The sequence below is a fragment of the Oncorhynchus mykiss genome, chromosome 30 (assembly GCF_013265735.2).
Source record: "Oncorhynchus mykiss isolate Arlee chromosome 30, USDA_OmykA_1.1, whole genome shotgun sequence".
In the NCBI taxonomy this organism is placed as follows: domain Eukaryota; kingdom Metazoa; phylum Chordata; class Actinopteri; order Salmoniformes; family Salmonidae; genus Oncorhynchus; species Oncorhynchus mykiss.
In genome coordinates this window covers 38856857-38868980 of record NC_050570.1, presented here as the reverse complement: position 1 = coordinate 38868980, position 12124 = coordinate 38856857, and the positions used below count along the sequence as shown (strand labels likewise).

General features: G+C 39.3%; 1 protein-coding gene across 1 annotated transcript; it reads left to right on the top strand.

The window, feature by feature from the left end:
* Window positions 1-4917: 4917 nt before the first annotated feature.
* LOC110521808 (forkhead box protein D3-B-like) lies at window positions 4918-6500 on the top strand. The gene has a single exon (XM_021599685.2). The coding sequence runs from the start codon at window positions 5213-5215 to the stop codon at window positions 6311-6313; it is 1101 nt and encodes a 366-aa protein (XP_021455360.1). The 5' UTR covers window positions 4918-5212; the 3' UTR covers window positions 6314-6500.
* Window positions 6501-12124: the final 5624 nt, after the last annotated feature.

The following is a 12124-nucleotide window of genomic DNA, read 5'->3' as shown; positions in this document are numbered from 1 at the left end:
GTGTGAATCAAGTATGGTCCACCACCCAAAAGGATATCCAGCCAACATGACACAACTGTGGGAAGGATTGGAGTGAAGACGGGGCATTATCCCTGGGGAACGCTTTCGATACCTTGCAGAGTCCACGCACCGATGAATTAATGCTGTTCTGAGGACAACAGTGGGTGCAACTCAATATTAGGAAGGTGCTCCTAATTTTTTGTACACTGTATATTTCGTTACAAAAATCTGTCAATGGATTTGTCAAATGTTGGGGATAAAACGAAAAACGACACTCAAATGTCCTTTTTCAATGCACACAAATTGAGTGAAATTAACTTCAATTTCAGACAATATTGACTAAATAACTGAAAATATGATGCGACTTAAAATTGTTATTTTAGGGACCAGGAGGATATTATCTATCAAAAGGTATGGAAGAAGAGCAATATGAAGCAAATTCATGCATCGAAAGTGAAGGCCTAGAATCATATTGTAATGTGTGATATTATCGTGATCAATTGATCATGTGTCCATAGCAAATCACTTTCATTTCCATCATCAGTGCTGCCAGCTCTACATTTAAGGTGTTCTAACTCAGGTGTCCATTCGATAAATCAGCCATAGACCAGTTTACAGGCCGTGATATTACAGATAGTCCATGTTGTTTCCTCTTGGCTTTTAACAGTATCATCCTGTCATTTTGTATTTTGTATAGGCCTACCAAAGCAATTTTGTCGTTATCATTCCGGCGCATCTGCAGAGCGCGACACACATTCTCTGTTTTGGCCACTTTAATGCATTGTTATGACGGTGCGAGGCTCTGCGATGATTCTACAAAAGGGACGGTTAAAAATGGGCTACATCATATTGTTTGACAGAAAGTTGCAGCTTGATAGAGTGGATTCTTCAACGGGGTGAAATGGCGAATTCCCCCAAAAAGGAACGGCTGAGATCCTGCCTTCTGGTGGGTAGTTTATATATAGCCTTGAGGGAATCGCCGTGTCTACCGTGAAAAAATCTAATTTGAGATTGCGTTTAAATTAAAAGTTTTTTTTTCTCACTCAAGTAGCCTATAACATGACACCTCCCATGGCACCTTCCTTTTTCCTTTTCCTAGATGAAAAGAACAGTTTTCCAGAGAATGGCACGTGACGAGCTGATCACTCGGCAGTGATGTAAAATAATTAACATAATAGCCGTAATTAAAAGACCGCTAACAATGGCATTAATTTATCATACCGTTTTACTCGCTTACTGCCCCCAACTGCTCTCCGATAATTAATTAAATCAGTTGCCTTTCAAAAATCTGTTTTTCAGGAGCAGCTCTTTGCACACTTGAACAAATTCTAACTTCGCATTTTTGCTGTCAATCCTCCTCATTATAAAAATGGTTATTTCCTGCACCTTTTGTGAACCCATTGAACACCTACATCCTTGTGGTATCATACTCTGACAAAAGGCCCCTCATGTTATTAGCGAAATGGACCCATTTTAAAATATATAAGATCAGTGGCCTAGTCAAGTTGCACAAATCGTTAAATGAACCTTATCGACAATACACTGCTATATCAACCAGAACACCAACTGGAAATATTTTGAAACGAGTCGTTGGGCCAAACCAACATGTCCACGTCAGATTGATATATAAAACCCATCTTGATTAGATTGGTTACAGTAATCTCAACCTTGGATAAAATAAATCTAAAAATACAGTCTGAAACGCTGAAACGAAACGTGGTCAACGCCAAACAGACTCATAAGCATCAGGCTAATACCAGGAGCCATAGCCCTTAATCTGCGGCAGCTCCAGCTCCACATTTTCCTGGAAGGGAAGGGTTTAAACAGAGGAGAGAGCATCCTTTGATTCTGTAGCCACCACTAAAGCGATTATGCACAGTTCACCAAGAACGCGCCGAGTCTTCTGATTATTTTTCCTCTGCAGACAATAACACATTATTCGATGTTTAGGATGTTTTAATTGTGTATGATAGTAGTAGTAATAATAGTGAAAATAATGGAGCATTATGGCGTATACAAGTACAGTGCGGGAATATATGGCTGTGCGTAATTAAATATGTAGCCGTGCGTAACTATTACGCGCCGTTCTTGCTTCAAGTGCAGCCTTCTACACCCCTTCCCGTTTCCATTCTAGGAATGTATTTTTCTTCAGAGCACACATTCTCTCGCTCTCTCCCTCTCTCTCTGCCACACCTTTCAATTTCAACCTTATCTTTTTTATTTAAGCAATTTAATTAGGCAGAAATTCTATACGGTTTTGCCGTATAGGGTGGCATTTGTTTCTGACCTTGCTTGGTAATCACATTGCAACGCAGCGACGCGTCGACTGTATACGGTCTGTCAACTGCTATCTGCTATCGCTGCTGCGTCCTCTAATGGTTCATAGTGAGAGAGTTAGCTTATTATTCTAAAAAGGTTTTGTCGGGCTAAGCCGTGCATGTGCTTTAAATGTAGGCTACATTTTATTATTGAACTGCGAAGGAATAAAAGCGGATTTATGAGGCTTCGAAAGATCACAGCAAGGAGGGGTTTGAACCCCTTTTTGGTGTAATATCGTAATAACCCATTTACGCTGCCCGTCTTTCACAACATGCTGCACGTCGGATTTTTTTAAATGAGCCTTTTAGGATAGCCTAGACCGGTCTCTAAATGTTTCTAAGATGCCCAAATCTAGTCAATAATGCACAAATAAAAAGAAAAGTATCCCACCCCCCCCCCCCCCCCAAAAAAAAAAACAAAAAAACAATATGATATAAACATAAAAACTACCTTGTGAAAAGGGAAACAAACATGTTACGCAAATAGTTGTGTGGTGTCATTGGTAGCTAGATAGGCTATGGAAAGGAGTTGGTGTGCTGTGATTTCATCTGCTAAGTAGCCCAGTATTGATAGACTACACATCACACAGGTCACCGGATGCTTGCAAGAGCAAAATATTAGCCGAATGCATGTCTAATCGGAGGGCCTTGTCCCTTTTCACTATGACACAATTATTAACGATACGATTGAATTAATACGACTTTTATTCAACAAAAGGAGCAGCCGCGTCATAGGTGCAGCACTAGGCACGAGCCCCACGTGCCAGGGAGAATGCCAGGGAGAGAAGACCGAGGTCGCGGCAGCGAGGCGCCTGTTTTCAGATTAAATATCATCCAAACCCTCGATAACAAAATACAGGCTCGGGAATGAGGAATCTAATGATGCCAGAAATTATGTAGCCTAATATTAGATCCTCAAATTGTAGAATAGGTTTCCTTTATGCCTTGGTAAAGGTCTATTTTCGATTTACGTATAGCCTATGAGAGCATATTGTTTGAAATAAAATAATTTGGACGGTTTCTCGATAACAATGTAAAATATAGCCTATAAATATAATGGTTATAATATTGTAATAATATTGCAAAATTATAACATTCAAATAATAATTAGGTATATTATTATTAACAATAGGCCAAATTGAGTATTAATAATAGTTTCATTTTAAGACCTAAATAAAGATGATGTTGTCTACATAATAGTGTTTTATACGCAAATAATCAAATTATTAGGGCTATGTGCTGTCTGAGGGAGTTGCAACGCCAATTGCTGTTTAGCTTTTCAATGGAGGCCAGACGAGGGGCTTTGAACTGAGCGAAATAGACCTTGTCATGGTTAACTGCTACTCCGTTCCCATCGTAAAGTAATTTACACATTTTTGTTAGTTCTAATGGAGGGGTGGTAAGAATAATTGATTCTGTTGTCAATTAAATATATTTTCATTAAGGCAGGAGGTGGGTTTCAGACCGAATCAATAGGACTTTATATTGCTTGTGCACATAGAACATGTAAGATAGGAAGATTCTCCTTTTCAATTTATTCTAAACAAACCATGCAACGGCAGACCTAATAAATGAGCAATGGACCATTCCTCTTTTGAAAAGATAAACAGTGCTTTTTGTCCGACCATCATCAGGCTGTTTGCACGCTATTATCAGAACGTGGATGGAAATAATACATACTTCTCCTGATCAGCCCCATCCGCTCGCTACAATGACATAGGGCAACATTTTCTCATAAGACGCAGGAAACTTCTCTATTGGTTTCTACCTTCTTTCATGAGAACAGCCCACATTTTTGGCGCATCTTCATGGTTGTGAATGAAACTTCTGCGTTCACCCGGTCCCGTATTTCCTACTTATTCAAATGACAACACTTACAATGATTAGGTCTTAACACCTCTGGCAAAATAGGCTAACAATTCTTTATTTATTATTTTCCATTGTTGTTGCCTAATACCCTTCTCACCTTTGACAAATCCACTGAATTAATCGACTGAATATTTGCCATACATTATCTGGTTATATTTGCAAAATCCAGCGTGAAAGTGAAACTTGATATTTTTCGTAGGCCTATACTAGTTTTTCTTATAGACAGTAAAATAAGTATGTATTTTACCAAATTAGTCTTATGCCTAAAGTAATAATTATGCGTAAAGTAATGTGAGTACTGAGCAAGCAAACATTATAGACTAGCCTATAGCCTATTTCCCAATTAACTAACATTATTATATTCAATGCATACACAACAATAACTAGAAGAGATTCAATTAACTTAGCTGTCGACGTTTTCATTCAGCAGCTTTCAACACAAGCAATTTGTTTTAAGCAATGTTAAGATTTGGATTTAGCGCAGCCCCGAGTTAATGCGCATCAGATTTTCCAATCACGCAGGCCAATTGTATTTTTTTCTTCCCCCAGCTACGGTTAAATTGTCTATGACGGACGAACACAGCCAGAAAGTGGAAAGCAGCATTACTGTTGTCCCTTTGTTGACAAATCCATGAAACAACTTCAGTTTGCATGGCTTAGCAGGGGGACGTGTGACGTCACCCAATCACGTGGCAGGACTGATAGTATATCTTAAACTGAAAAAGTAATCTTTCAGACAGTCCTTAACATTGGCTTTAAAAGCACTTGTCATCTAAACTTCGCACTCAAAAATCACTCTTACTATGAAATAGCGGTTGAAGGACATCGTGGCGTGAAGCGCACCCACACCAAACCCTAAAGAAGAAGACTAGTAGACTGGATAAATATTTTCAGACGTTTAAGTTTCTCTGGCAGGCCTGTCCGACCTGCATTTAGAATCCGGCGACATCTGATCTAACCACTACGTGCCGCGTGCGCACCCACGCACCTAGATCCCTGGTTGTTTCTCGGTAAAGTAAGTTGTGATGACCCTGTCTGGTGGCAACAGTGCCAACGACATGTCCGGTCAGACAGTGCTCACTGCCGAGGATGTGGATATCGACGTGGTCGGCGAATGCGATGATGGAATGGAGCGGGACAGCGACTGCGACAGCCAGGGGGGCATGCACGACCGCTCGGAGGAGGTGGAGGAGATAGAAGTGAAGGAGAGGTCCGGGAGTCCCTGCGAGAGCGCCGGGGAGGGAGAGACCAAAGCAGACGGCGCGGAAAGCGCGTCGGGTTCCATAAGCAGCAAGCCAAAAAACAGCCTGGTGAAGCCACCCTACTCCTACATCGCGCTCATCACCATGTCTATACTCCAGAGCCCGCAGAAGAAACTCACACTCAGCGGGATCTGCGAGTTTATCAGTAGCCGGTTCCCGTATTACCGGGAGAAGTTTCCAGCCTGGCAGAACTCCATCCGCCACAACCTGTCGCTGAACGACTGTTTCGTGAAAATCCCCCGGGAGCCGGGCAACCCTGGCAAAGGCAACTACTGGACCCTGGACCCACAATCGGAAGATATGTTTGACAACGGCAGCTTCCTCCGGAGGAGGAAACGTTTCAAGAGGCACCAGCCAGATATTCTCAGGGACCAGACAGCCCTCATGATGCAAAGTTTTGGGGCTTACAGTATTGGGAATCCTTACGGACGTCACTATGGAATTCACCCAGCCTACACCCATCCAGCGGGGATGTACCCTTACATGCACCCGGTAGGTCCCATGCTCCCCCCGACTGTCCCTCTTTTGTCCTCCGCTGAGCTGAACAGAAAAGCCTTCAACTCCCAGCTCAGCCCCAGCCTTCAGATGCAGCTTAACAGCCTTAGCACAGCGTCTATGATCAAGTCCGAGCCCTCCAGCAGACCGTCTTTCAGTATAGAAAACATCATCGGGGTATCCACGTCCTCGAGTGCACAGACTTTCATGCGGCCTCCGGTGACTGTTCAGTCTGCGTTGTTGAGCGCACATGGCCTAACCAGGACAACGGCAGCTATTGCACCAATTCTTAGCATGCCATCTAATATCATGTCGGGACAGTTTTTACCCTCAGTAACGTCAGCAGTGTCCAAATGGCCTTCTCAATAAAATACTTACATTTTTCTAGAGACTTGGAGGGACTGTATACAGCACGATATAAGCAGCACTGGACTCTGACGTCCGCCAATCTGTAGCCATGTAAAAACAACAAAAAGAGAGAAAAGGAATGCTTTTTGTACAGGTAATATTTGTACATATTTGTAAAAAAATAAAGAATTTGACTTGTTTGACCTTTTACCTATTTTCTCTTTGGTGTTTGAACTGTACAACAGTTGTAGTTATACGAGTGTTCCTGATATTATTTTATATTTTCTTTTGTATGGGAGCTCACTGTTAGTTCAAAATGATCAACTATTTTGCTTTGATTTTTCATACAAGATACAACATGTTCTTATTCTAAGTCTGGACAAATAGTCTGTTTATAAATTCAAATATATGTATTCTATGTAGCTCTATTGTGTTGTAAAATGGATTCATTTGTTAATAAATCCACCAAAAAATAAGCATTAACAGTATTCATTTTCTTTATGTAGTTTTTGAATTATCTGATATAGATCTGCTGTGTGATAATTACTATTGAAACGTCTCTAATTGAAACCATTTTAATAGTTGGAAATAATCTGAAAGTAGACTTGGATATGACAAACTACCAGTATGGATTTGTAAGCAAATAGCCCAGATAAAAATGTAAACATATTTAACAATTAAAACAGATTGCAAACCGGTGCATTTAATCTAAGGCCAATAATTAAGGTAGGCCTCTATCCTTTCAATATTTCTACTGCCATGCTTATGATAATTAGGTGAGAGGGTCGTGACGTGTTTATTACCGCGAGCAAGTAATAAATTAGTAACTTAAAACACAGGTAATTTCCTAAAGTTAAAATGTAATATCGATATAAAATATGCCTATTGATATTACAAATGAGGACATATTTCATTTAATATCCCTTCATTATCAATATCAATTTACAGTTAGGCCTAAATTCAACTGTCTTTAAAAGTAGTTTGTGGCTTGTTATTATGATATCGTCTTAGAATTTCGCATGACAATAACTATATCATTATAGCCTATTTGTGCTAGTGCCTTATGATGGCTTATTTACAGATGTGAAAACAATTAAATATATTTGAACAGGAATAGAATATAGGCCTAAACACAAATCAGAAATTAGGCTACTCTGATGTCTTGAAATTATAAGGCCACAGAACGCTCGATTCAACATTCTGCCTCCTTGGGCGGGAGGTAGCCTAGTAGTTAGAGCGTTGGGCTAGTAACGGAAATGTTGCAAGATCGAATCCCCGAGCTAGGGTAAAAAACTCACTATTTCTAGGCCGTCATTGAAAATAAGAATTTCTTCTTAAAACTGACTTCCCTAGTTATATAAAGGTAAAACTTGAAACAAACATAGAAGCATTAGAGCCGGTATGCAAATGATTTTGATGTCTCAAAATAGTAAAATACTATATTATCAAATAAGTTGTTTCTAATGTTTTCACTGACATTATTAACTTGAAAATGAAACTGGATTTCATAATGAGAAAGCTTATGCAGTGCAGATGTCGAGACATTAAGGTGTCCTATTACAAGAAAAACTAAGAAGATATAAACATGTTTGCATGTCGCTACTATAAAAGTAACACTTAGTTTCACAGTTGTGTCTGGCTAATCAGTTTTACACAAACAGCAAATGGTGGATGGTGTGTGTGGCCGGTGCAGTGCACAAGGGTTGGGGGGGGGGGGGGGTATTTTTTAACGGATACTCATGTGAACAGAGAAAGGGCTATCTACTTGAATTCCCTTTCAGTCTGAAGAAGCTGCTGAGGCAGTGCTTCTCAATGACACTGGATAACGGGGCGCCCATTCCACGACTGACTTCTTATTCATTCAGATGAGACTGCATTGTTATGCGCATTGCTCAGATTTGATATCACATACCACCGATGATTTACAGGACGTAGCGATGCAGAGGCTTCTCTTAGAAGACGTATATCTAATATGATGCCATATAAGCCCAGGTCTACTGGCTTTCGAGGAAAAATACTGTAGTAAAATGTAGACCTTGGGACTTCGTTGTGAGGGGAGATTTGTAAGGCCTACAATCACTTCGATAGGCGATTGTTGATGGTATATTAGGCTGTAATGTCTAATTGAAATTTGTGCATTAATAAACGAACTCTTATCAACCGACGGTTATTCATTAAAACGTTTATTTTTAATTGGCAAGCTGGTTATTTTCCAAAAAACTCTAACTGACGCAATGTGGGTATGTGTATCATAATTATTACCATGTTCTCTATTATGTCTTAAGTAAGAGTAATACATTTTAATTAAGCAGGCAGTATAACAATTCATCTCTAGCTAAACAAAAACATCAGCAATTGAGAACACTTAAGCCTACATAGGTCTACAGTCTATATTGTCATGCAATACCGGTAGGCTTTAGTTTGATAAGAATATGGCTTTTATTCGATGTAACACACAAATAACACACACATGACCGCGTAACAGCAATGACTTGTGAACATCGCTAGGTGGCGTTTATTGACACCTGTATTCTTGTGCAAAGCAATTTAAACACAGAGAAACACAAGGCAAGTCCTAAATATCTGCCCTGGGGCATTATATGGGTGACTTTCATCAGGGGCTACTGTTCTGTTAGAATAAGTAGGTTCCTATACTGGAGGGATTTGGTAGATCTTATTTATCTTGGAATAGGGACACTGTGACATTGTTTGGATTCAACGGGATTTAATAGTGTGTCTATTTTAGGGGCAGCTGGTGGGAAATAGTTGACTCTTTAACAAGTGCAAGGTTATAATAGATCCCATGCTTTTAATATACCTGACGTCAAGTAGTAACCTTCGATGGGTATTGCAACCGTGGACCACCAGAGCTCCTTAAGCAGACTGACAGGGGCTGCCAACTCGTTTTGACAATCACAATCCTCAAAATAATTGGCTGCATAATGTAAGCTTAAATACCAGGACAAAGTTAATATACTTTTTTATTCTTGTTGCAGTCTCAGGTTGCTTTGATGAATTGTTGAGCACAATATGTAAGTATTTTCATATTGTGCACAATGAAATAATTGTCTTTCCCATAATATATTCTTAGAAAAACAAATCGGAGCCGATATGAAAAATAAGCTACTATAATAAAACTATTTTGACTTGAATTAAGACGAAAAAACAAGCATAACCTATTTATGGACAACAATAACGATAATATGTATAGATATTATTTATATGAATAAACTTCAAATTGGTATTTAAACATTCATATTTATTACAGGTCTCGATCAAATACGTTTTTGGATGGAAATGACGCCTGGTTTAGCCATTTTGAAGGTTTTAAGGTTTTGCCGTATAGATAGGGTATATAGTAAGCTACTATATGTCAAATATGATGAATAGGCTAATATTCATACTGACATAGCCACGTCTTGTCCAACGAAACGGCTTACAACACGGGAAGAATGATCACCTGCGCACAAATGTTTGGACGCGTTTCCGTTTTCGGGTGGCCTAAAAATCCTATAGAGCTCTGTTGAAAGTTGCTGCGCTTAGTAGATTGCGCGGGGCTCACAATCACACACGACGTTGACCTTTGCAGCTGCACCTGCTCTCGCGCCCTGCACAGGTGGGGTGTATGGATAGCGAGGACAAGCGGTTCCCACAACCCTTTAACACACTCTCAATACTGACAGCACAGTCAGCATGGAACACCACAGAGATTCTCTCGTATACTTGACATAAATTAAATAAAAAGAGTCTTGCATTAATACAGTAGATATAAAATCAAAATCGGGCTGTAAATGAAAGCTTAGCTGAGTATACAGTATATAGCAAGGCATTTTGAGTGAAGATTGAGTAATACTAATAGCAATATTACAGTATAGCCTCACCTATTATTTACGTTTATTTACAGTTGTGTCTGTGTATAAATGTGTTCTAAATGTTTGTATTTGACATGTACTAGGCCTACAACAGAGAAAACAAGGAACACATTTCCCCATATAGTTGCACATAAAAGGGCCTTATACTGGCCTATGTCATCTGGTTGACACAAATTGATTCACCATATGAAATAAATTCTCTAATATGGAACTCGGACCTCTAATATTGCAAATGACAGATTCCCATGATGATCACTCTGTTTTGTACTGCCTACTTTATTAGCTATAAAAGGTGTTTCAGTTGGGAATGTAGGCCGCGAAGAATACTTTATTGATCCATTTTCCAGGTGACACATAGCTAATATTCCAGGTGACATTCCCAAAATAATATCTGTTTTGTAGGCCTATTTCCCACTGTTTCTTAAAAATGAGAATACTTTATTGATCCATTTCCAAGGTGTTTCAGTTTATCCAAAGTGCAATTTACTGGGAATGTGTATGTGTGTGTGTGTGTGTGTGTGTAATGAAATCTACAAATACATTTCAATAATTTCCTACGATCTATGGCAAATGGTCAATAATTATATTAACTGTGCAAACAAAACAAAATGGTTGCATATTTTTATTATTACATTATTATTATTAATAATATGGTTGCATACCTGGTTGTTGCATTTAGCTACCACTGCCATTGTGCCATTACAATGTTGTTATTGCCATAATACTGTGTTGTAGCAACAACAAGTGTCACCTATTGGATAGAGTTACTTCATTACTTAATTGATCCCTTCATCCCCTAAGGGCAAACAGACAAGCATCCACTAGAGTCCAGTAGCAGCACCTTCAGTCATTGGTGATGATGATAAGAGTACCCCAGCTTAAGCTGTTTCTGTTCCTTGGTCTCCTGCTCCACATCCATTCCCCACTCTATTGGATTGGTAGAAAACATAGGTATAGTAAAAACCATATACACTCATGTGGCATTGGCAAGCAAAGAACAAGGCTGCATTGCTTCATCTCTTTCTCCACAACCATTGCCTACTCTATTCTATACATTCAAAACATGGGTAAAGGAATAACCCACGACTGGGTCTGCATTTGAAATGGCACCCTATTCACTATATAGTGCATTAGGGAATATGGTGCCAGTTCAGACACAGTGCATGGTCAGGCAAGACCTGGAAAGCCTTCAATATAGAATTATAGCAGGGGTGACAAGCCAGGCCAGATCATAGACAGTAAATGTAGATACAGCAGTTACTGAATATTTAAAAGGCACAGAGATTAAGCAATAAATGACAAAGTAAAGCTGGCACACCAGGGTATTAATAACTAATGGCCATCAATGAGTTATAGGCTTCTCATTGTAATGAAAGTCATTGCAAATCAGCAGTTGTCCGAGGTTATTATTATTTATAAATAATTGATGCGTGAACCACAAAGAAGTGATGTGTTTTATCCAATACCTTCTTACCCCTCAGAATGGAAACAGAGACATGGTTGTAATGTAGATGTCACTGGATTGAAAGGTCATACAGGATGTGCCTCTGGCAGAAAGTAACTGGACTGAAGGTGACAACAAGCACCTTGGTGACACAGTATAATCTGCTACAGTATTTTGATATTCATAAATGACCTCATATTGTTGTCACATATTGTTGTGATTAGTCTATAGCCTCTCTCCTTTATGTCAATCCTCCAGAGAGAATCATGGCTTTCATAGCACTCATCACAGACGTTTCAGGTTAATCATTTGTATGAAAATAAGTCAGTCTAATGTTCAGACTAGGCATTCGTTTATCATTTAGACCAACACCTGGAAACGGTTGCTAAGCGTTCAAACTCATGTGTGCCTACCACTGCCATTTTAAAAGGACATTTGTGGAAAACTGGTTCCATAAATCTCCAAATCACAAATGAACAAACAAAATGGATACATCCTTTACTATCTCTGCTTTTT